This window comes from Ambystoma mexicanum, chromosome 2p, assembly GCF_040938575.1.
Source record: "Ambystoma mexicanum isolate Mex_15411 chromosome 2p, UKY_AmexF1_1, whole genome shotgun sequence".
In the NCBI taxonomy this organism is placed as follows: domain Eukaryota; kingdom Metazoa; phylum Chordata; class Amphibia; order Caudata; family Ambystomatidae; genus Ambystoma; species Ambystoma mexicanum.
The window spans coordinates 199,685,533-199,710,651 of NC_090923.1; the positions used below are offsets into that span (position 1 = coordinate 199,685,533).

Below are 25,119 nucleotides of genomic sequence, written 5' to 3' on the forward strand. Positions count from 1 at the left end.
TAACATCAGATGGGCAAAGATCACTCTTTTCAAGAGCAGGGGTTGGACCACTAAGGCAGGCTAGCTTTAGACCAATCACCTGGGGATGTTTGCCTTTAAAAGAAGGGGTCTCTTAACCCTTCTTCAGATCTTCATAAAACACAAAGTTGCGCTCACTCTGGAACACCTGAGGAGGACACACTGGACTTCCTTTGGGTAAGTTGCACTTTGCAAAGCCCTAAGACTGAGATGAGGAAGGAGATGTCAAATGCAGAAGAGAGCTCTGCCCCCTGCCCACTCCCATGGCACATTGGGCGTGACATGTTGCTGTAGGTCATGACCTACCATGCTGCACTAGAATCTCCTAAAGCTGGGAGAGTAGACCCTGAACAGAACCATCCTGTCCTCGTGTCCCTCTGAGTTGGCCTCCCAGAATCCAGAAGACCAGCCCAGCTGAAGCTCCGCATTCTACTGCACCAATCTGGTTGTAACAGGGTGATAACACCTTGAACGAGAGGGAAGACACTGGCACTGGCTTTTGCCTCCTCCACCAAACTGAACTATTGCTTGCACTTTGAACCAACTTGATGCTGCATCATGCCCTAGCTGAGCCCCTCAGATACTAGGCCGAATCCACTTCTCGGTCCCGGGACCCGATCCTAACCGCTGGAGAGTCACATTCTGACTCTGGCCATGGGTTACCACCATGGCCTTATCCGGCTAGCCTTCGACATGGACGTCCACAAAATAACCATTTTGAGGACTGTCAGTCATCGACTCGAACAGCTGGAGCCTCATGCACCAACCCCTACTAGTGGCTAAAGCACAAATTGGCCTGTTCCAACTGCGAAGAGATCCTTGGACCACCTCGACTAGCATCACTGAGTGCCCCCCTTCCACTGCACAGTGCAACAGCATTTGCGCCTGCACGATGCCCGCTTGCTGCATGAGCCCACACAATTACATGTGCCCTACCTGAATTTGATCCACTTGCATCAATGGTCGATATTGGGGTTGACACATACAACCCACCAAACAACTGGAACAAGGTACTGTTGACCACTAACTGCCACCTTGGTCCACTTGGAACCTTGAGACTGGTTAAGTCACTACTGCACCTTCTTTTTTCCAAAGACATTAACTTGTTTTTGGTTGGTAATTTGCCTATCAACCAGGGTGGGCTTTGTACAGTGTTTACTATTTAGTTATCTTGCAGATTATGTGTTTTTATTAAAGTATATCTATTTGAATAGGACCACATTCCCTTTATTTTGGAGTGTTATGCGACATTCACGCATAGTCTTCCCTCGGCCCATGTTATCAAAGAAGGCAAACGTGCTATATCTCTCAACTCTGCCTGTTTTACCTTTATGATTACATTGGCTCTTGGTTTGTAGAAGTGTGAGGGCTGAGTGGGCATTTTTACCCCTGCTCATCTTTGTACTGCTGCAGAGCAGAATCCAATTAGTTACAGGGAGAGCCTACCCTTCCCATTAGTTGTACATCAGGGGCCAGATTATAGAAACTTTGCACGGGTACAAGTGCAAGTTTACCTAGTGTTAGCAATACTGATGGGACATAATATAAAACCTTTGCACCATGGCAAGTGCAGTTGGGCATTTTATAAGCACCAGGGCAATTATTGCCTTTGCACAAAAAACTAACATTTTCAATGCATTTTTACTCCAGGGCAAACTTTGCCCTAGTGCTAATACTAATCCGTATTAGCACTCTGGCAAACTTTGCCCTGGTGCAAAAAGGTGTTCAAACTGTAACTTTTTCGTACAAGGGCCATTGTTGTCCTGGTGCTTATAACATGCCAAACTGCACTTATCACTTTGAAAAGGTTATCTAATGTATTGCAGTGTTTTAAAAATACGGCAAACTTTCCCCTTGTCATACAGTGCAAATGTGCACTTGCACTGGTGCAGAATTTGGGTAATCTGGCCCCAGATTGGACACATCTCTCCTGCCATTCAGTAACTGCACACTTACACTTCAGAGAATACCTTAACTGTGTTGACCTCTGATAGCACATTCCCATCTTCTTCTATCCTACGTCAGCTCTCCCTGCCCTTCTCTGTTTATTTTCAACATTTTCTCTACAATGCTCCATTGCTCTCTAGCTAGAAAAGCAGCATAAAAATCCCACACATACATGCAGCCATTACTGCCTTCATTCCCCCAAGCAAGAAGCTTTGAATGCATTTATGGATGAAAAGAACACAAATATAAATGAGTGGCACCCAGAAAAGACAGCTTCTACCTGTGCTTGATGGTACATACTGTATTGTGTCAGTGTGCAAACAAAAACAAACATGTCCATGCACAAAACACACCCTAACATTGCTTTTTGAACAAGCATTTCGCTCTCGCCGGCATGTTACGGAAAAAACATGAAGGCAGCCAACATTAATATTTCTAGAAGCTCGGATTGAATTCACTGCAGACTTTGTTTACAGGCTCTAAAATAGGGCCCTGCTTGTAAAGTTTCCGCATGTCTGAGTGCTCAACCGCGAGCAATAATGAAGATACACAGATGGAAAGTAATTCGAAGCGCGTGGAACTGCAACAACAAGCCCGCCAATTCAGTCCAATCATTTTTATTTCTGTTCTTATTTTATTTCATGACAGCATTAATAATACAGCATATGCCGCAAGGCACGCATCACAGCATGACGCGTAAGACACACAGCACATCTGCTGCAATGAACACATATTCGAAGAGTGGTGTGGTGTGGATCACTGCCAGGTCAATCTTCATGTCCAGTGCTATTATAGAGGGGGCACAGAAACTCCTTATATGGACATTTGTGGTGATTCCATGTGGTGGCAATTATTGAAGCAATAAGCCCCGAGCTGGGGGCATTACCGCTTTATACCCTATAGTTACATGCCTTATTGAAGCAAGGCCTTTAACACCCTAGGGCATTATCTGAAGCAGTAATGCCCCCCCAACCCCCTCAGCGAGGGGCTTATTGCTATTAGTACCCTGGCCCAACAAGAGTTTTTTAAAAAAGTTTCACAACTTTAAAAAAATAAAAAGATGGCTACCATGGATTGGGTGAGAAGGGACTAAGTAGTCTCTTCTCACTTTCCATGGTGGCGAATTGTGCAGTGGGGCGCGCCGGACCCAGTAGTGTTCCAGACCCAGGAGAAGGAAAAAGAAGGTAAGTGGGATGGGGTGGAAAGGTGTTCATTCTGTGAAAAAGAGGGGGGGCATCAGCGAAGGGAAGCACTAACCTTGTAAGAAGATGGCAGCCTCAGGGAAGATGGCAGCCTCCCACACTGAGGAGGCTCAGAGTGGAATGATTACTGTATGGTTATGCGCCCGCTCTAAGCCTCCTCATTGGCTAGGAGGCCCAACCCACACCCTGCGTGGTTACTAATGAGATTTATGTCTTGGATGGTTGTACTCAAACCTAGGTAGGACTTGGACTTTCCAGAAGGTTTACAATACGTTGCCACCACCATTTAGACTAAACGTGTTAAACATGAGGCAGACTTGTATTCTGTGGACAAACTGTGGCAAATTGGATTCTGCTCTGAAGGAGTACAAGGATGAGTAGGGATGAAAATGCCCACTCAGCCCTCATACTTCTACATACCAAGAGCCAACTTAATATCAAGGTAAAACAGACACAGTTAAGAGACATGGCTCCTTTGTATTTTTTGGTAACGTGGGCCGAGGGAAGGCTATGCTTTTAAGAAGAGTGTGAATGTGATCCAGTAGTGACCCAAACAACACAGTAATACAGTCCCACATAAAGGGAATTTCCAATCAAGGTTCTCCCCAGACAATGTTTCTAGACAAGTCCGATCTATGAAAGTCTCGTCAAAACAGGTTCTCGCCTGTTCCTCCAAAACCATCAAGGATCACATTGGCACCCTGCCTCCTGCTCTGGCAGACTTCTGCAACCAATCCTTCGCCACTGGAGTCTTCACTCCACCCTGAAGCACTCCCTTGTGCACCCTCTTCCTAAGAAGCCCTCTGCCGACCTGTCCTGAACGGCTATCACCCAATCTGCATCACTCCTTTTCTGGGCAAACTCCTGGAAAAGCTAGCCATCTCCCAGCTCAATCTTCACACTGAATCTGTTGGTATTTTCCATGACCATCACTCTGGCTTCGGAGCCGCCGGAAGCACGGAAACTGCTCTCCTGAACATCTCTGAAGACCTGCTCTCTAACCTTGATTCCAACACCCCCTGTGTCCTCATCTTACTTGATTTCTCTTCTGCCTTTGACACGGTCAACCATGCTATCCTGCTCAACTATCTCTGTGATAACCTGGGTATCAGCGATCAGGCCCAGGCTTGGCTGACTTCTTTCCTCTCCGATAGACCCTCCCAGGTACAACTTGGTTCCTTCCTTTCCCCTATCTCTATCCATACCTGTGGTGTTCTCCAGGGGTCTAACCTCTCTCCCTGGCTGTTCAACCAATACCTGGCACTTCTTGCCCACCGCATTGCCACTCTCTGCCCCAACTTTCAGTGCTATGCGGATGACACTCAGCTCATTTTCAGGCTACCTTCAGCCACTTCTTCTCCTTATCTAATTTCTGTCTGTCTGCTATCCAGGTGTGGTGTGCCGCCAACGAACTCTGCCTTAATGCCAGTAAGACTGAAATTCTCCTCATCAGCATACCCGCTCCCTCCTTTCCTGTCGCTCTCTGGCCAGCATCTCTTGGCTCTCTTCATGCTCTCACCTGTGAGGCAAAGAACCTAGGTGTCATCTTTGAATCCACCCTCTCCTTCTCTCCTCACATCTCTGACATCTCCAAGAAGTCACACTATCAATTGCACCTCCTCAGAGGTACTCTTCCTTTTCTCACTTTCCCCTAGAAGCTCACTGTCTCCAGGGCTCTGGTTCTCTCTAGGCTGGACTACTGCAACGGACTCCTTCTAAATCTCCCTTGCCCTACTCTTTACCCTCTTCAACTAATCGAGAACAAGATTGCAAGACTTGTCCTCGGCCTCAAGCCCAGGGATCGTATCTCTCCAGCCTTGAAATCTCTCCACTGGCTCCCTGTGGCTGCAAGGAAAAAGTTCAAGACCCTCTGCATCGTCCACAAGGCTTTCTGGAGCCCGGGACAACACTACATTCAACTCTCTCTTCCTAAGCATCTTCCTTCTCGAGCTCTCTGCTCATCCACCTCCAACTCTCTGAGGGTCAAACGCTTCTCCAGGCAGAGAATGTGGGGTAGATATTGGGCCTCGGCTGGGGTCTCCCTCTGGAACTTGAGCAGGACCACCTAAGGTTCCCGGAAGAAACTCAAGACCTTCCTTTTCACTTATGCTTTCTCTCTCTCTCACCCTTGCAAATGCTCCACTCTGCTGCATTAACTTGTTACCTGGTAACCCACTGAACCTACAGGACGAGGCCCTGGCATGACCAGCCTCCCCTTACATTGCCTCTGGGCTTCCCAACCACATAGGAACTATATCTGCAATTCTACAGTCCCCTGACTACCTGCACTTATTGAACCACCTAACTGGCAGCACTTATTGTGTTACCACCGCACTACCCACTCCATCCCCTGGCCCTTCTCCTCCTCCCTCCCTCTAACACTTGTGCAATCTGTATGACACAGGGCCTAGTAAGATCGTTTCTGTTGTCCTTCTTCTGTCTTCCCTTCCTTATCTTGTCGTGCCTTGAAACATGTGTGTACAGGTGCATTATAAATTGAATCATATCATATCTATTGCAACTACAACTTTGATCAGGCAGTCCATATGATTGGTTTAATTTTCAATACCTCAACCACAAAGCTCCTCTTTGTTCGGTTCTTTGTTTGTTTTGTTTGTTTAAGTTGGTGTGTCATAAGCAGTATGTGTCAGCTGCAAACATTATCCATGCCTTATGCATGAGTAAATGTACTGAGCTGTAATATTCATGTTTGATATAATTCTTTAAATGAATGTGTGATAAAAATGAACATTACATATTCAGATGTGTAAGAATATTCTGAATTCAATGCTATAACATGCTTTACTGTCACTCTGTCCATAATGGTAGCAACAATACATATACAATATTCGCAAAGTATGTATTTAATATATAGCTTTGTATATATGTAATGCGCCTGATGATGCTGAATTCATATCTGTATATGGCCTTTCAGTAGGACAAATGGTAGACATGTACTTTGGTACAGACCAGAAATCTACTTCCAATGATCAGACGTTCTGTGTATATTTTAAATAAGCGTATGCTGTACATGTGTTCTTATTAAATCTAGATCACTAAGTTTCAGGTAGGGTGGGGTTTGCACAGTGTGTGGACCTAGGGATTAGGGAGGTGCCATTCCTTAATGAATAAGTACTTGAGCTGTTTCCTGAACTTTAAAAGCAATGGGTTAAGTGTTATTTTGATGGGGGTGAGATTCCAGAGTCTTGGAGCATAGACAGAGAAGGCTGGTCTTCTGGATCTTTACTTCCTGTACCACCAGAGTTCAAGTCCACACATTTCCTTACTTCCGGTGGAACACATACCTCTGGAGATGCTGAGTTTCCCAGTAAAGTAGCTTTGGGACTTCAGGATGACAGCCTTGTAGATGATGCAACAGAATTTGATTTGAAGAAGATGATACTGGGTTGCAGAGGAAGCCAGGGCAGTCTGTGATGAGCATCAGACTGATTTTGTTGAATTTACGGAATGAGTCTTGCTGCAGCATACAGGGCACATCTCAGGGCAGCCATGGTAGTTGCTGGAAGGCTTTCCAAAAGGGCATTGCCACCATTCAAGTGGGAGAGGACCACGGCTTGGACCACAGATCTTGTTGTTTTCTGGGATGAAAGGCTTGATTTTCCGTAGGAGAGAAAGTTGGTACCAAGGCATTTGTATCTTCCTTGCTATGTGCTGTTTGAACGTGAGGTGTCTCTCAATGTTGGATCCAAAGGACTTGCCATAGTTGGCCAGCTGGGCTGTGAAGGCCTTGAGGTTCATAGAAGAGAGCCATGACTGGATGTCAGGGTGTTCAGTGCTGTTGGTCAGCAGTTGGAGTTCAGTCTTGGAGGGGTTGAGCTTCTGAGAAGCACTGGACATCTAGGACTAGATCAATGTGAGGCAGGCCTTCAGCCTGTGGATGTTTACAATGGAGGATATCTTGAGGTAGATCTTTGTGTTATCTAGATGTGGATATTGTGTGGTGCGAAGAGCATTCTGAGTGGTTCCATGTAAAGATCGAAGCTCGCAGGGAACTGTATGGATCCTTGTGAGTCTCCAAAGGTGATGGGCAGAGTTGATGATCTGAAAGAATCCATTTGTATGAAGTGTTGGCAATTAGCAAGGCAGGATTGAACCAGCTGGGGCCAATCTCACTGATCCACATGCAGCAATGCAGAATGTTAGTGAGTGTCTGGTGGTCTACTGTGTCAAAGGCTGCTGAGAGGTCAAGGAAAACTAGGAGGCAAGAATTGCCATCATCAAGGATTTTAAGGGCATCATTGATCTCCTTTATGGCAGCTGTTGCTGTGTTGCAACTGGGTCTGAAGCCATATTGGTAGGACTGAAGCAGGTTGTTGGCTTTGATGTGTTGGAGGAGTTGCATGATTACTTTATTCTCAATGATCTTACCTAAGAAGGGCGAAGGGCAGATGGGTGATTGGGCAGGAGTTGCTGAGATCATCAGGGTCCAGTGTTAGTTTCTTAGTAGGAGGCAGGATGTGTCCTGTCTTGAGTGTCAAGGGGAAGGTGCCTTGTGTTAGGGAGCTGATGATGATTGCCAGGTAAGGAAGGAGTGTCTCAGTCGGAAGGCTCTTCGGTAAGGAAGCAGAAGAATGTTGTCCACATATATGGTGCCCCTGAGGAATGCTAAAGTGGCAGTGAGGTCTTCCATCATTAGTCTCTTCAAAGTTGTCCAGGTAGTTGTGGTATTGCAAGATTGGATGTGTAGTGTGCTGTTAGTAGTGGCATTGGTGTCTATGTAATGGCAGATTATGCTGATCTTGTTCACGATGAAAGAGGTGATGGCAGTTGATTTCTTGATGGGGTGCTGTGGGTGGGTCAGGCAGTGCTGACTTTGAAGATGTCTCGGATTTCCTTGTTGGCCTTGGATATGATATCTTGGTAGTAGCTGGCCTTGGCTGTGTTGATAACGCTTCTGCATACAGCACAGAATTCCTTGAGCAGGGTTCTTGCCAATTGCGTTCTTGTTTTCTGATTGTTAGCTTGTTAAGGTGGAGTTCTTCAGTGTTCCAGGGTGTGGCGGGTTGCACCATTTCACTAGGGCATGGTGGCTGATGTTGTTTGTAAGGGTGGTGTTGAGTTCTTGGAGAAGCAAGTTGCAGCCCTGGTTCATCAGATGTAGATCAGCACATGTGAGGTGGAGTTTGGGGAGTTTTTCTGTGAGAAGCTCCAATGGGAAGTTCTTGAAGCATCTTGTTTACTTGGTTTCCAATGGGTTTGAGGTTAATCTCACAAAGGGGATTGACAGATGCCCCCCCCCATCCTATTATCACTGGCAAATACAAACCAAAGGAGCATGTTACTAAAAGGGAGTAATCTACTGTCTTCATACTTAACGATAAAGAAAGATATTTACTACCTCCATAACTTATTAATTCTCTAATATATATATATCTGCTTGTATTAGTCAAATTCCTAATAATGATCCAAAGCCATGAAACATAACGTTTGTTTCTCTCATATTTGATGAGTTCCTCTATATCTGTCTAGGAATTGCAACACTCCTAAAAGACTGTCAAAATTCCAACACGCTGCAACCTCTTCTTTTGTTTTTGAGCCCCATTCGACTTAATGACCAGGCCACTCGGGGCCATAGGCCTGGGCAGTTTTACTGGGATTGCCATTCCAGATCTGACTAACATTTGTAATGGCCATAGCTCTACCAGTCTTGCAAGGTTCTTTCATCAATTTGTGAGCCAATTACACACCCAGACAGTGCAGATCCAGAAATAATCTCTCGAAACTGTTTAACACAAATAAAATAGTTTCAAATGAAACCTACATGTATACACTATCTCGTCTTCATGCTTAACATATGTTCTTCCCATATGATCCACTTACCGCCATTCAAATGCAATGTCACTCTTCTCCTCACTGCATCCCCTCCTCAATCCTTCTTCACTTACTTTACTATCCTCTTATCTATCTCAGGCACCCGCTGTAGACTACGTTCTGCGTTCCCCGGGTGAGGTCATGTACATCGCTTTCTTCTGGATAAGCCAGGCACACTCAAGACTGCTACGGTAGTGATTTTGTACAGTATGAAAGCTCATTAAGATGCATGGGTGCTTTCATTGAATGCAAGTACAGCCTCAAATTTCCCATCATTGTCATCAAATACCAGTAAGTAATTCGCATCACAAATATCCTCTCCATATGCAAGGTACATACTTTGTTGTAAAGATGCTGCAGCCACACGCCACACACAGTAACATGCTTAAGAAATTAAATCATATGTGATTTAATGTTTGGTAAAGTCATCCTATGAAAGGCAGAGCGTCCCATGTTAAGTCTTTCCGTTCATATGCCAAGTGCATACTCAATAGCCAAACTAATGCCATTCAATGCCTTATAATACTATTTTGATGTTATGTTCTCCCTGCTACTAAGCACTGTGATAATATATGTTATTATTAGTCAGTACTGAATCTATCAATTTCAGAAGGGGGACCCCGAAGTTGGCCCAGCTGAGTTTTGAACTTGAAAGTACAAGCCAGACACATGTCAGAGGCTTGTCCTTACCTCGTTGAGCTCTCCAACTTGACAATACACATTGCGCAGTCAATGGAAGTAAGGTGCAGCCTCGCATATCCAGTTTCTACCATCATACTCCAAGGCCGCCTCACGTGCCCTGCACTAATATTGCAGATCATGATTACATCCAGTGTATTACTCGGCACATAAATGAATACGGGATGGAAAGCTGAGGGAAACTGCTGGGCCGTGCACCTGTCACCATGACATCAACGCAGACAGCGAACGCAGACAGCGGTAGTGGATACATCAGTCCACTGAGCCACACACCCAGCTTAGTTTGCCAGACAATACATAATCCAGTTTACAGTTCATCCCATGCATAATGTTGCATGCAGACTATTGTGAAATGTTAACATTACAAGAACATATTCTCTGCCACAATGATAAGAAAAAACACGACTTCTAAACGTTCCTCATATGTATAAAAGCAGCAGCAGTGAGACAAAAATGGGTTAGCAAGAACCTCGGTCAGATGTGATAGCGAGGAAGTCTGGCCAACAAGAAGAGAACATCTGGTGGAGGAAACCAGCATAAAGTGTCTGATACATTACTTTAGCAATATTAACTGGATCCCCAGGCTGCCAGGCTGTACCAGTAGGTGACTGCCTGGGGCTTGGGTTAGTAGGCACAGCTGTGGCAAGGGTCTTTGACAAGTTTCCCTAGGACCTTACCATCTGGCACTGCACAGGGTGTCAGATAGCAGTGCAAAAATAAATGTATTTGTTTCAAGCAACTAGAGCACACAACTGTTGTTTGAGACAGATACTCAACCAACATGGCTGCCATTAAATGAAAGTGGACCCACTCTTCTATTTCCATGGCAGCCTGGAGTTGTGATAGAAGTGGTGGGTGGCACCACAAGGCTTAGAGGTACGTGGGAAGGTGGGTGTGGGTGGGCAGAAGGAGTAGAAATGCCGGGGAAAGGGTATGCTAGAGAGAGGGAGATAATGCAGTGATAAAATGGCGGGTGGGCATGAGCCTTCCGTGCACTGCCTGGGCGCTAACTACACTTCATAAATATGCATTCCCTACAGTGGTGTTTTTCCTCTCTTTACACAGTCTCTTGTTTCTCCAGCAATTCACGCAATACCTGAGATTCTCACCTGCGTCCTGTGCCTTGTATACTCAGGGGCCATAAGAGCAATGCTAATGGCACCATAATGAGAAGGCAGGGGTAGCAGTTGTCACCTCTGGCTTCCACTAAATTACATCCCTGCTCCATGTCCCCAACGCAGAAAATGCTTAGTTATGGGCTCCCACATTAGCGCTGCCAAGGCCAATCTCACCGCCATTTTGTTTTCTGAAAGTAGTGGTGCCAACCTTGTCACAAATCAGCTGCTCGCGTCTTCTCTTGCCACACTCCATTCTTCCCACTAACCATGATAGTAAAGTTAAATACAAACTGAAAAATACACATAAAACAACAATTACAAAAACTAAGGGAGAAAAAAAAAGGGTAAAGGAAAACCTAAGGGTAAGGAACAGATACCAATAAAAACATCCCTACAAAAGAAACACGTTTTATAAAGAAATAAATGAATACAGGGTAACACAGTGTCCTTATCCTTGCACCCTGACTCTCTCCCTGTGTTTCCTCTGGATTAATCTTGAACCTCTCTTCAGCAGCGTTCCACGTCTTCTTTTGGTGACAGTGTCATATGTATGCATTTTTTAATAGAGCCTTGTAGGACTTTCGTGATAGCATTAGGGTTAAGGAGTTAAGATTTCTTACAATATATAAAGGTTTGTGAAGCACCTGGCTTCTTGGAGTGCTGTCCTATCTGCATGACCTCCCATTTTTGCTTAACCTACTTCATGAGTGGGTCCATTCCAAGTGTCTTACCTCATCACAGGCAGCACAGCGAGGCCTCAAACTCTCTAAATAATGCCGCCCACACCAGACAGTGCTGTTTTTCCAGAAGTAGATGAGGTCCACCAGAGGCTCACTGCACTTGCAGCATGTGAAGCAGGCAGGATGCCACTGGCGATCATAACTTGCTCGGTGAGCATAAACTGCCAGGCCATCAATAGGCACGGCCAGCTTGCAGATCTCGCAGGACTGCAACAATAAGGAACATTGGAGTTAGAAGGGACAACAAGTAGACACAAACAACAATACATGCGTGTACTCATAAAGGCTCAGCTACCAATCAGCATAACATGTTCAGTGTGTCCAATATCAAAACACGGGCTTCATGTGATTGTCAAAGTCTAAAACCCATCAAAAAGTGTCTTAAATCACATATATGAAGCCTTTCTGGATGAGACTGCGTTTTCAACGTTCAGATCAAAGGGGACCCAGTACTCAGAACCTAACTCTCCTGCCAATCCCAACAAAGATGAGTAGAACGGCAATGTGTGCTGTTAGCACCCTAGAAATGTGGCAGAGCCAATCAGGTGACTTGAGATGCAGATGTTATCTGCTGGGGAAGTGTTGCTTGTTCTCTAACCTGTGTTACACCTCGTTCACCTCGTTCATAATTGACTTCCATGTTAGCCTGCCTGCTAGCTTTGTTCTCCTAGTCCTTTCCTGCAGTCCTTTGGCCTAACCTTAGTGCCCTTCCGGACGGCCATCCATTTAGTTGGGCAAAGTAAACAGGCAGAGTTGGTTCCCACACTCCTTTCCCACTAGCTCAACTCTGCGTTCACTTCCCTTGATTGTACACATCCAAGCTATCATACCCCCTATAAAGAACTATCTCTACTTTTCTTGCCAACAATCACAGTTTTTTTACCTGCATTGTGTACTAATGAAAATAATGTCCACCTCCTGCCGTTACCTCAGGCAACATGTTATTACCACTGCCACTCTGTCCTTCAAATGTTGTTCAATGTTCCTGTGTATTGGTGCTGGCCTAGTTTCATCGATTGTAGTTTTTTTATTCTCCCTCGTGTTGGTATGTATTTCTTATTCCTTCCCCCACAGTGCCCCCACTCTGCCCTTCATTAACTCCCATGCTGCCACATCTTCTTCCCTGTGCTGTCATTCCTCATTTCTTCCCTCCATGCTAAATGTAAAATGTAATGAATAACTACAAATGACAAAACTATTGGCATGGCCAATGCTTGTTCTCCTGGCTACTGTTTCCCTCCCTGATGCATTTTGTGGCCACCTGCAGTGTAACTTCTGTTATAACAAGTGAGGCTATTGGTCAGGCAAACAATGAGTTCACAAATGTCAGTGCTCCATCACCGTGTTCTTTAAGCATTGCATGACTATTAATATTTGATTATCCCCATTGCAAGAGCATCACACCCAGAAATAAATGCATGTCAGCTTTGGGTTCTTTAAAATATGCAGGGCGGTGTAGACCATGTTTAATTTTTATTGCATCAAATGCCTGAAAATATGATGATTCCCAATGGTGAGAATCATGGGAGTGGCATGGGGAGGTTATTTTGGCAAGAGTTTTTCTTTTTTCAACGTATTTTGATTTGCGAAACATGGATTGATTTATTTTGCCACACACTCATTCAATTCTCAGAAATGTCTTCATCAATGATATTTTGACACATTGTGGGGGTTTGAGGTATTAGACAAAAGTGAAATCTAACAATATAATAAAAGACCAGATGTATGTTTGTCCCTGTATGTTTGTCCGATGCAGTTGGTTCGCCTGTTGTCACCACTAGAGGGAGCTGTTGCATTAGGATACATAGAGACTATGCTAATTTGCATAGCTTCACCTGCTACAGTGGTCCAATTCGCATTACTTTGCCTGCTGTTGCCATTAGAGGGGGCTGTATGCTTAGGATTGGCAGTGGCCCTATTGTGTCAATGAAAACCTGCACTTTTACACTGGCCTGTACACTAGTTTGTCCATAATTCGCTTGCAATGAATCTGGGTGGGGAAAATTACAATACACCCAGCCAAATAGGTAGGATGTAAACATCACTGTGTGTGAGGGTTAAACAAGTTGAACTGCCTTTAGTGGAATACGGCAAGCCCAAGCCAAGTACTCATTCTTACACCTATACTTGTGCTTGAGTAGCTGACTCAGGTCACCAGGACAGAGCTAAATTTGCCTCAGCATAGCTCCTGGTTGCAATTTACAGAATGCTCATGTCCATCAGACACATTCTGACCACCCCTCCCATTTTCTTGACAAGATTCGTGCTGCACCAGACAACTCCGGAAAAGCTACGCCAGTCATGTGACCAAGCACCTAAAACAGGACAACCCCAGGGCAGACTATCTCGACTGTGGCTGAAGTAAAAAAGATGTTGTTCCCTGTTGCCTGGTGAAGATATAGAGCTAAGACATACATGGGCATACATTTAGGGGGAGGCAAGGGTGTTTGTCCCCCACAACCTTTGTGGCACACCATTTTGTCCCAGTCACTTGGCAGGGGCCCCTTTCATTTAGATGTCATATCCCCTCCTACATTTTCAGCAAAGTTACTGCACGGAACACATAGCAAGCACATTGTGACTTATGTTGCAGTGGAGGTGAGAGTTGCAAATAACTCATTTTCTTATGCCACTCAATTACAATATTGTAAATATTTGTATTGCATCAAAGCCCGCAAGCATCCAGGTGCAGACCATACGCACAAAGGACAACTTGAACCTGATCTCTATCTTAGTCTTCCCCTTCCCTCTTACCCTCCCAGCCTGCCCATACATGACCACAACTGTTTATGTATGACTTTACTTGACTGTACTTATGCTTGCCTCGTAAAATATCTCCTAAGAATTTGCCTGTATGATCTATACTAAGTGACTTCGGTAATCTTAACTGATTGTCACATACATGTGTGACCTATGTACCTATCAAAGTTCTGTAACCTGTAACCAATTCTCTCTCATTTACTAGCGCCCAGATACCCACCGGACAGGCCCGCTGTATAAATAAATTAAACAAGCAAACAACACATAAAGTACAGGACAACCAGAAGAAAAAGCAGTGGGGCCCATGCCAGGAGAAAGCAGGATGTATTCAAATAGCCAAGTTTTCCATTGTTTCTTGAGCACTGAAAGCCGTGACGCAAACGATGATTCAGGGGAAGTGCATTCCATGCTAGGGTGGTCCGTGCATTCCATGCTAGGGTGGTCCGTGCATTCCATGCTAGGGTGGTCCATGCATTCCATGCTAGGGAGGTCTGGACCGCAAAAGAGCGACCAAGTCCTTTAGACTTCTTTGTTCTTGGAACAGTCATCTGTCCTTGAGTGCTGGTGCATACATGTCTAGATGGAATGCAGGGAATTCGGCATTTCTTAAGGTAGATAGGGGCATTCTCGAAAATACATCTATGAGCTATAAGGAGGGCCTTGAATCTTAATCTGGCAGATACATGCAGCCAAAGAAGCCTGTCATGTATGATCTCTTTTCAGAATGTCATGAATAATTCAAAGCGCCTCATTTTGAAGAATCTGGAGTCTAGTTATGCATCGATTGTTAGCTCCTAAAAGAAGAGTGTTACAATAGTCCAGCCGAGGTGCAATTATGGCGAAGAACGATGGTCTGGAGGGTTGCCCCGAGCAATGCCAGTGCTTAAGATTCAGTCTAAACCTTCCAGCCATCATCTCTTTGTTTTTGCTTTGTCACCCCGAGTGGGACGGGTATGCCCAGTGTGGGTCCCATGCCTGCTGGGCCTAGAGACCCAAGCTACTCCTCACTGATGAGCCCCAACAAGGGCAAAACATGTTTGGGGATGCTTGTGGTCTCGTGCAGAAGGGATGTGACCTAGCAGTTCGGCCTGGACTGCCCCTTTTGGGGTGGGGCCAAGCCTGATTTGCATATGGCCTTTCCCCTTCTGTAATGGCTTGGCAGGCGAAGAACGATGGTCTGGGGGGTTGCCCCGAGCAATGCCAGCGGTTATGATTCAGTCTAAACCTTCCAGCCATCATCTCTTTGTTTTTGCAATTATGGCGTGGACCAGAGTTATCCACACATAGTACAATAGGCATTACTATATGTAGAAATACCTCATTTCTCAACCACTGTAATGCACATTCGTTCAAGACAATCAGCATAACATGTAAGCATACCGACCAATCGGGGGCAACAGCAAAGCCTCTATAGTTTATAGGGCTAATGTACGGAACGCGGGTGCGCAGTGCTTGACCCAGGACAACACTCTCTCTACTTGGCTTGTGTTTGAGGGTGACAGACCAGTCCCGCCACGCTCCCACCTTTTTCCCAGCCCTTTCTGCCCTCAAATGTCCTGCAACCCTACCATCGCATCTCATCCTTTGCCTGCCCTTAAATTTATGATGCCAAATGGAAGCCAAGAAAGAAAAGGAAACGATATGTCATGCTTTGCAAATGTGTTTATTTCCTCGGCTCTGCAGGACTTCTTAAAACAGATTTATGCTCTCCGAAATGCCAATGCTATGAAACATTGGCAAACACTCTGACGTATCTGCTGTTTACCCAACAGAAGCTCTGCCGTTCCTTTCTTCAGCAGCACAACACTCGGTCATCCTCTACCCTATGATCTCGGGAAAGAGGGCGGGTGGGTTAATGTATACTATCACCTGGTCCAATAGACATGCTTTAACCTACGGCCTCACAGACACTATTTAGTCAGTTTTTCTGTTGAGCTTCATTAGTATGCAGTATTCGAAAGAGAGACACTTCAGCTATTTCCTATCCCAAAATCCTTCTCCATGCTTAAGCATTCAGTCATCCAGACCTTCCAGAATTGCAGAATCCAGAATGCAGCCACGCTCCGCCATACATGTCAGATAATTATAAGAAGGATGACAACCATGAGGACACAATAACTTGCTTTAACGCTACTAAAAATAAACGTGTGCCAAATTGCAGGTAGGTATCGTGCTGACCCCATAGCAGAACTCTTCTTCCAGGTGATATGGCCTCCCTGCCCCGCTAAGACATGAGCCGGACCACCTGATGTTCTGGAAACAGCACAAGACCCTCCTCTTCTCCCCTGCCTTCTCTCTCACTCCCTTGCTACCTTACCATCTGCTGCAGTGACTGTGGGCTTGGTTCCCTCAGAGTCTCACTGGGTACCAGGCTCCTCCACGACCAGTCTACCAGCCTACCGCACACTAGGGTCTGTAACTGTAACTCCTGCAGCCCCCATGCCTGCGGCACCTGCCTAGAGCCGGGCTGCCCTGACTGCACTTACTCAGAGCCATGCTGCCCTGACCACAATCCCCCGTTTCCTCTCCCTTGTATTTCCCCCTCTCCTTCCCCTTGCACTTCTATTGTCACACTTGCATGTTTCGAATGACACATGGCCTTGTAGGATCGTTTGTCTTGTCCTCCCTATGTCTTCCCTCCCTTGCCTTGTTGCGCCTAGAAACACTTGTGTACAGGTAAGTTATAAATGCCACATCACATCCTATCATATCATATCATCATATGTGTCTACTTTGTGAACTTTCACCTGGGAAAATAACAGAACCTACCACACACCTGTCACAAAGAGGCCTGAGTCTTATTGGCGCCTGTGGGTCTCTGCCATTCACACAGTAAAAAACAAGATGAGTGCCTTCCCCATATTTATAGTCCGTTGTTAATACTGCCAAACCCGGATTAATGGGTATTGCTAATGCGGGCACTGCTATTAACACAAAATATGTCGATGGCTAGCACCATGGGGAAATCTGCCAAATAATGAGTGGTGGTTAATGCTCATGCTGAAGTCCTGTAGGTCTGCATTGTGAATTGGTGGGTGTATTGCTTGTGATAATTCCACCAGTGATAATTCTCCTATGGGTGGGAATAATTCCAATCCCCCTATTGTGTTCCAAATTCGTAATTGGTGGTAACATTGTGTAACATTGTGAACAGATGATGGCACAGGGGCAACGCGCTGGTTTTGAAAGCAAGACCATGCAGAGCAACACAGGTTTAAATCCTGTATCCGCGCTTGGAAACAGAACTCAGGTATGGTATTAGGTGCGTTATAAAAAAACAACTAAATAAAATAACGAAATTGTCACTTTCTTTTTTTTTCACTTAGCGCCAAACTCTGAATGAGGGACATGTTTCACTGCATTTGTGCCCCATGGCAACGTTTACTCTAGTGCTCATATGGAATGGTATTACCACTAGGGAAAACTTTGGCCTGGTGCAAAACTGCTTCAGAAATGTATCTTTTTTGCACTAGGGCAATTGTTGCCCTGGTGCTTAGAGCCATGGCAAACTGCACTTGTCATGGGTCAATGGTTTTCTAATATGTCCCAGTGATTATGGAAATAGGGCAGACCTTTCCCTAGTGCTATTACCATGCAACGTTGCACTTGCACTGGTGCAATATTTCTGTTATCTGGATCCAGATATAATTTTCACCATTGGGGCATTGAACTTGACATAAATAGACTGAGCTGCAAAGATTTGCACAGGAGCAAATGAGGAGATGGCGGGCAGCTTCTCAGATCTGCATCTAGTATCTATTACCTAATTTATATAACTGGAGCAAATATTGAGATGCTTGGAGCTGAAATGCTGACATGCAAATGTGATTGACAAAGATAGGCTCCAATGCTCAAGAGTTCTCCACATTATTGTTCATCTTTTTTGCTTTGGGAATCAAGTATTGCTTAGCACGTGCAAATCGGAGATTCCCACTTCCATTTCAAGATTAGCTCCAATGAATACGTTTGTGAATTGGCCGTTAAATGTCTTCTTCTTGAATTTACAGTTTATTAATAATGTTTTTGTACATAGCCCTCAGATATTTTTGTAGATGTTGTTGACACATTCCTATTCTGGCCAGCAGAAGTACAAGGGGAAAATGGCTTTTAGGTGCAATACCCAAACTTTTACCGTGACTTCACTCGTGGGTGATTAAGTCGCATTGGTTGAACAGACCAACGTAGAGGGAGTACGTCTTCCGCTTAGGTTTGACAATGGAGGCCGTGGGAAAGCTTTGCTCTGCAGAGAAGTGTAACCGCAGTGGAAACATCCATAAAATCCAGCACGCTAACTAACACAATGAAAGCAATGTCTGAGCAAGATTCTATGAACAATACAGTCTTTTGTAAAGACACATCGATCAAAAACATTAAAACCCCACCCCTGCAAGAGAAAACAGACATGAAATACAGCTGGTTCAATATATACGGATATGAAGGTCAATAGTTTTGTAGGAATGTTGCTGTACGAATGGAAACATAGAGAGAATAATTCAAAATAGGAACAAATGAAAATACATCTGAAATGAACCAAAAGTAAGACCAACAGGTCAGAATGCTAGGGGCGGATAGGAATGACTCAATGACTCTATCTAAGTTCTTTCATGAAGGCCTGAAACCATCTAGCATGACTTTTAGGGCTTCCTGTGGGTTCTGGCTGCAGTTCAAAGGTCCCGGCCTTTGAAATGCATCTAGCAGGATGGTTGGCTAAGGATGTTGTGAAATTAGTCAAGTGGATTGAACAATCCTGATTAAAGCATGACCACCTTGCACGAAGGTAATCAGATTGGCTTTTTCAGGGCATCCCGACAGACATAGAAGTGGCATGATGCTCAGAAGGCAGTCACATGCATGAAGAAATCTTGCAGCTCAATCACAATTTGATGTGACTCGATGGCTTGAAGCAAGCTCAAAGTACATTTCTTGGCTTGCTGGGATACAGCAAGTGTCAGGGGAAATGCCATTAGACTTTTGGGTTTTTGGGTTCTCACCCAGAGACAAGCACAGAACTGGATCTCTCTTCTGCAACTTTGCCCTCAGGCTTAAGTGAACCTCTGCACCTCCAGGCATATTATCTCACTATGGTCCAGTAATCTCAACAAACTTGAGCAGCCATGTTACAGGCTTATTCGCTTTGGAGGCTCTAGTTTTGACTTTGTTGCTCCACGCCTCTGGTACTCTCTCCCACTCTCTCTTTACCTTTGCTCAGAGTTTCTTCCTTTTAAGAAATCTCTCAAAACATTTCCTTTGAACTATGATGATTAAACCTTCTTAGTAATTCTGGCGTCCTCTCCTGGCTTCTATGTGGCTCCTCTTCCCTTTTCTTTCTTCTTACTTGCTGTAGACTGAGGCCTTTGGGTGAGTTATGTTTATAAGAGTTGTTTAACATTAACATTAACATGGCTACATAAGTGTCCTGGTGTCAGGATGTCTTATAAGCTATAGGACCATTTATAGGAGGGTCTCACTCGCTCCCCTTATCAAGCGTTCTTCACAGCTATGGAAGTAGACTTTGAGCTGTCACCATCACTAAGAAATAAATAATAGATTGGGTTGCACCAAATCAATTTATTGCTGTATCTTGTGGGGCAGATTAGTTTCCAAGCCTCTGCTTATATCCAATGGGTTCCTTTTTCTAGAGGCATTTCTGCACCATTTTTGCAGGGATTGAGAATACATCTTGAGTGTTCAAAACTGCTCGCAGTATAGCCATTGCCGGTGAAAGGCTAGGCATGTCGGGAGAATCCTAAATGGTGGGAAGGAGTTTTCCTGTGCCAGAGCTTCCATGCTATCTGACCTCTACCCATGTCCTGCTTTCCTGAAACTCCCTGCGCAATAGACTTGCATAGTTTCCTGTGCGTTGCAACCAATAGTTCAAAGCCTTACCCCTCACACGTCAGTGAGGTGTGCCACTGTCACTTGTGGATCACAAATAACGTCATGTGATGGGCTGTGGCCATCTGCTATCCGCTCGGAAGATGGAGTACGTTTGAGGCAAGATCAGTAACTGTATTTCTGTGAAAAGGTTTGTGCTGTAACGTTTTCCTATATAATAACGTAACATTCTCTTTGGCTGACTATTGCCTCATATTTAGTTGTACCTAGCTTCATATTTGTAGAGTGGTGGGACACTGCCTCCAAGTATGACTTGATACTGTAAAGATTCATACATTTTAACCTCAGGCCTTATGAACTAAAAGAAAGACACATGCCTGCAGGATGGTTTTGGATCCCAGCAGCCTTTCCTGTTTAAATGAAATGTTCCCTGGATCCAGACATGATAGTTTCAATGATGTTAAAAGGCTGTATGCTATTAGTGAATCTTCCTACTGCCAAACGGTCTGTTGAAGGGAAAAAGGCATACAAAAAGGCTACACATTTGATTATGTGGCCATTTGAAGGGGCAGGTACTTGAAGTTGTTGGAGTGGCTTTGGACTATGTGTACCAGATGTAGACATGCATTGAATTACGTGTGTTGTGTTATTCTCATAGCCAACGATCAGCACATGTACCACCAGTGAATTCACTTTTTCACCACGTAGCAAATGTATTCATATTCCTGTTAAGCAGAGCACACTGTCTTGCAAAGGGCAACTTTCACTTCGTGGTACAAAAGCAATCACGAGAGTGCACATTTGAAGATACCATCTATCATAACTCCAAATTGTATATATTTGGATAAAAGGGCTGGCTGAGTTCATTAGGTCACACCCATTTTCAAGGCTCATTTGCTGTTCTTCAATGAGATCCAGAACATAATGAGTTGAGCACTACTCTTCAATGTGGAACTCTGTGGGTGAAATGTCACTCTTTCTTATTACACTCTTCCTTTGAGCTAAATCAAAGCTCATGGCATGGAGGATCCACAGTATTAAGCAAGAGGTCGCTAAAGAGCTGTGACCTTGCAGATTGATACTTAATTCCACATGAGCAGTTTTTCTCGCCAATCATCCCACAAGGGGTGGTGGGGCAAGTGTGGTTTCTGAACACTCGAGAGTGTCAGTATGGCATACCGCAGGTGCCAGGCCTTAGCACAGTCTCTAAGTGGCCCAGTTAATGTTCTAACTGTTACTGAGATAACGGCTGGAAAGCTCCTGCTTGAGGAGAGAAGACTAGTGCTAGAGGAACAGAAACAGCGGGATAAGGTCACCATAGAGCAGGACATGACCACTATAGAGCTGCACAAGCTGGCACTTGTGAAGAGGAAGGAGGCCAACAGATACGCCACTAACGAAAGCAGAAGTAGTTGCCAAAACAGAGTGCCTGGGATAAGCCCCTATGGCACATCCCAAAGACTTAGTGCAGGCATATGAAATGAGGAAGGATATTTTTGACTGGTTTGAAGCACTTGAGTTGGCTTTACAGCTTCAGGAGGTGGATGAGGTACTGTGGGGTGCAGCCCCGATGAGACGCATACGACACTAGGGACTGATGTAATTTTTCAGTTAACTCCTGAAGAAAGATCCCTTTATGAGCGCATGAAGGCAGCCCTCCTCAGGAAGTTCTGTAAAACCACAGAACAGTGTCTCAAGAGCTTTGAGAGCTCAGAAAGAAAAGACATTTGAAGCGTTCACACAATTGTCTTTGAAATATCTGAGCCGGTGAGTGGCTGGTAACAAAGTTGACACATTTAAAGGGATTTAAATATTGATTGCGTGTGAGCATTTATTGAAAAATTATGAGGTTGACCTACACCAGAATCTTGTGGCCAAGACTATCCCAGACCCTAGGGAGCTTGCAAAGGCTGCCAAACAGGTTTGAGAGTACTTGAGTCCACTCAACCCACAAGAGAAATTGGTGGACAAAAAAGTAAACAAGGATGGGAAGGACAAAGGTCCAACCCAATCCTATTCCAAGTCATGTCCCTAAAAGAACAAAAGCAAATCCCAAAACTCTTGTTCAGCCGTTCACACCGAAAAGAAGAGAGCAGGCACCCCTAACACTGGGAAACATGTGTTCTCACCACCCAAAGATTGTTTTGTGTGTAAGGAGCTGGGCCATAGTAAAGGTGATCATGCTTGCTAGCGCTTACCCAATAACCCATAGTGAATGTTGGACTCATGGAAGAGGCCATCATTAGTGTGGGCCTCTTAGAGGAAGACTGCCCACTAGGCCAGGGAGTGGCCGAATGTGGATTGGTTACATAGAGTGGGAACAGTACCGGGTCTCCTAAAGAGAACCCAGTTCCCAATAATACTCAACTCAAACATGTGTATATCAATTGACACAAAACTCCTGCAGTCCGAGACACAGCGGCTAGGGTCACTCCTGTTGGCCCGCAGTGGGTACAACCAGGCTAGTATATTGATGGGCCTGATTGTAGCATAAGTGGGTTTGATGGAAAGAGTAAGTGTCCCTTGGCGATAGTAGAGTTCCGCTGGTGAGGTGAAATGACCCAGTGCTGTGTAGCAGTGAAAGACTACTTCCATGTGCCATGTTTATTGGGTAAAGATCTTCCTTATCTGGAAAAAGTCACAGCGGCTACCCAATCGAGGGCCAAAGAGATCACCAGATTGAACACTCTCAGAGCCTTAGGGCCTGGAGTGCTTCCAGAGGGCTTTTTGGAAGGACCGGCATGGCCGGTAGCCACTAGTCCAGTTCCACAGACTACTGAGTCGCCTACTCCTGTGGTACACGGGCAAGTAGCCACTGAGGACCCTACTTTAGTAGCAGGGGACTAAGTGAGTTCAGAGTTGCCTGGCGCAGTGCAGGAACCTGAGGTGGAGGACCGGGTGGGCGCAATTCTGAAGGGTATGCCTAATCTGGATGAATTTGCATCAGCTGGGGGCCCAGGTCAGACTGACTCCTTCACAGCCCAGAATGAGTGTTCCGCTCAGGCTAAGGGTGAGGCCCCGGACTGTTCAAAGTGTACTGGGAGGATGGACTCCTGTTCAGTGAGCCAGAAGACTCTGCACATCGGCCACCACGGAAGCACAGGTCTACACACAGAGACCAGGATTAAGGTAATCAGGCATCACTAGCCCGATACTCCAAATTCACTACCCTTATCTAAACTAGGTTTCTGATAAGAGTTGACCCCCTTCTCCTTTCTCTACTTTTTGTCCCCTTCTTTCACATCGTATCTCCAGAGGTACTGAGGACTATACCAAAAAGCTCTATACAGTCTGCACCAGCAGTCGTCTGCCACGGGTCCTTTGCAAGTGCCCCACCCTCCCCGGATTTCCCAGGAGATTTGCGATCTTGATACCGACGACACCACAAGCACAGCCGGTACCTAGAGCTTTTAAATCACTAAATACAAGCTGCACTATCAGCTCTATAAACCTGAGGTAATCCCACACTTTTCTCCCCCCCCCTTTGTTTTTCTGATCTTGACACAGGGTCTACCAATTGGACGCCCTGAAGAAGGTGCCCTGTACTTTGCAAGTACTTTAAAGCACCGAAACGTGCACACACTAATCAGCGCATAGATGAAGACTATGGACAGAATATTTACCTTTTCTTCACCCATTAGTGTGTTAAACACATGTTTTTTGAACACGTTGGCTAAATCTAGAGATAGCCCTAAAGTCCAAATACCTAGACTTTAAAACGTCAACCTTGAGCACTGTACTTGAGAGAACTGTTAATAATACTCTGCTCAAATAACCAACCCTCGAGGAAACCGCGCCTCAGAACTCATGTGACACTCCATACATGTTCTTCAATTATTCTGTTTGATTGCATGTCACGAAAAATATGTTGTAGGAAATATTTAGGCTGAATTTATGCTTATTCCTTCTTTGCACATTGATTGTTTGGCACTAAGAATTTAAAGTACAACACGGTTATATTTTGTTTTGTTTTGGTGACACACTGTATATATGTGTCACTGTAAATTGGTCGCTACACACTTGTACCATATAAATTGTTCTTTTACTATATAAATTGTTTTCTCAATACACTTGGTTGCATACGGTCATTCTCCTTTAGTTTGGCAGCCACAGGGCCCGAATTAATAGAGGCATTTGTACAAACTACAGAAACAGACATAGACCGCGACCAATGCAGAGAAATGTGAAGAGCTCCTCAGTAGTCCCCTTGTCTAACATTCAGTGACGATTCAGACAAAGACAAGGCAGGAACAAGTCTATGTCCCCATCAATCTAAGGAGGGCCACATGGAATTTGTAAAATGGGAAAGGAGACAACTTTTCCTTGTTGGCAGACTCTGAGGGTGAGGGCATCAGGAGCTTGGTGATTCCCCAATACCACAGAAAGTTCATTTTGGATTTGGCTCACCAAATTCCTTTAGCAGGTCACTTAGGAGTGACTAAGACATCCAACTGGTTGTCTGCACAGTTTTATTTGGCGCAGTACAGCATAATAGTTAAGGAATTTTTCTGTTCCTGCCCGACTTGTCAAGCTTCTGGAAAGTTAGGTGGTGCCACAAAGGCCCCCTAAATTCCACTACCAAGCCTTTTGACAGAATAGACACAGATATTGTGGGTCCTTTGAATCCTCAAACCAGCTCAAGCAACAGATAAATCTTGGTGGTGGTAGACCACGCCACAAGATACCCTAGGGCTGTCCCTCTGAGGAGAATCAAAGTCCCTGTGTTTGCAAAGCCTCTGATTGGGATATTCTCCCGTGTTGGATTCCCCAAGGAAGTCATTTCCGACAGGGGATCAAACTTCATATCTGTGTGTATGAAGGCTATGTGGGAAGAGTGTGGAGTCACCTGCCGGTTCTCTACATCCTTCCATTCACAAACCAATGGGCTTGTTGAGCGGCTGAACAAGACAATGAAAGGCATGATAGGTGGCTAGGAAAAGCACCTGAGGAGAAACCATGCCCTCGGTT

General features: G+C 45.0%; 1 protein-coding gene across 1 annotated transcript in view; it reads right to left on the reverse strand.

The window, feature by feature from the left end:
- The window catches only part of LMCD1 (LIM and cysteine rich domains 1), a 379,546-nt gene that overhangs the window by 14,149 nt on the left and 340,278 nt on the right, over window positions 1–25,119 (reverse strand). The window contains exon 5 of the mRNA XM_069643488.1: window positions 11,548–11,763. Within this exon, the coding sequence (XP_069499589.1) occupies window positions 11,548–11,763 (216 nt within the window). The remainder of the gene's footprint in view (window positions 1–11,547; window positions 11,764–25,119) is intronic.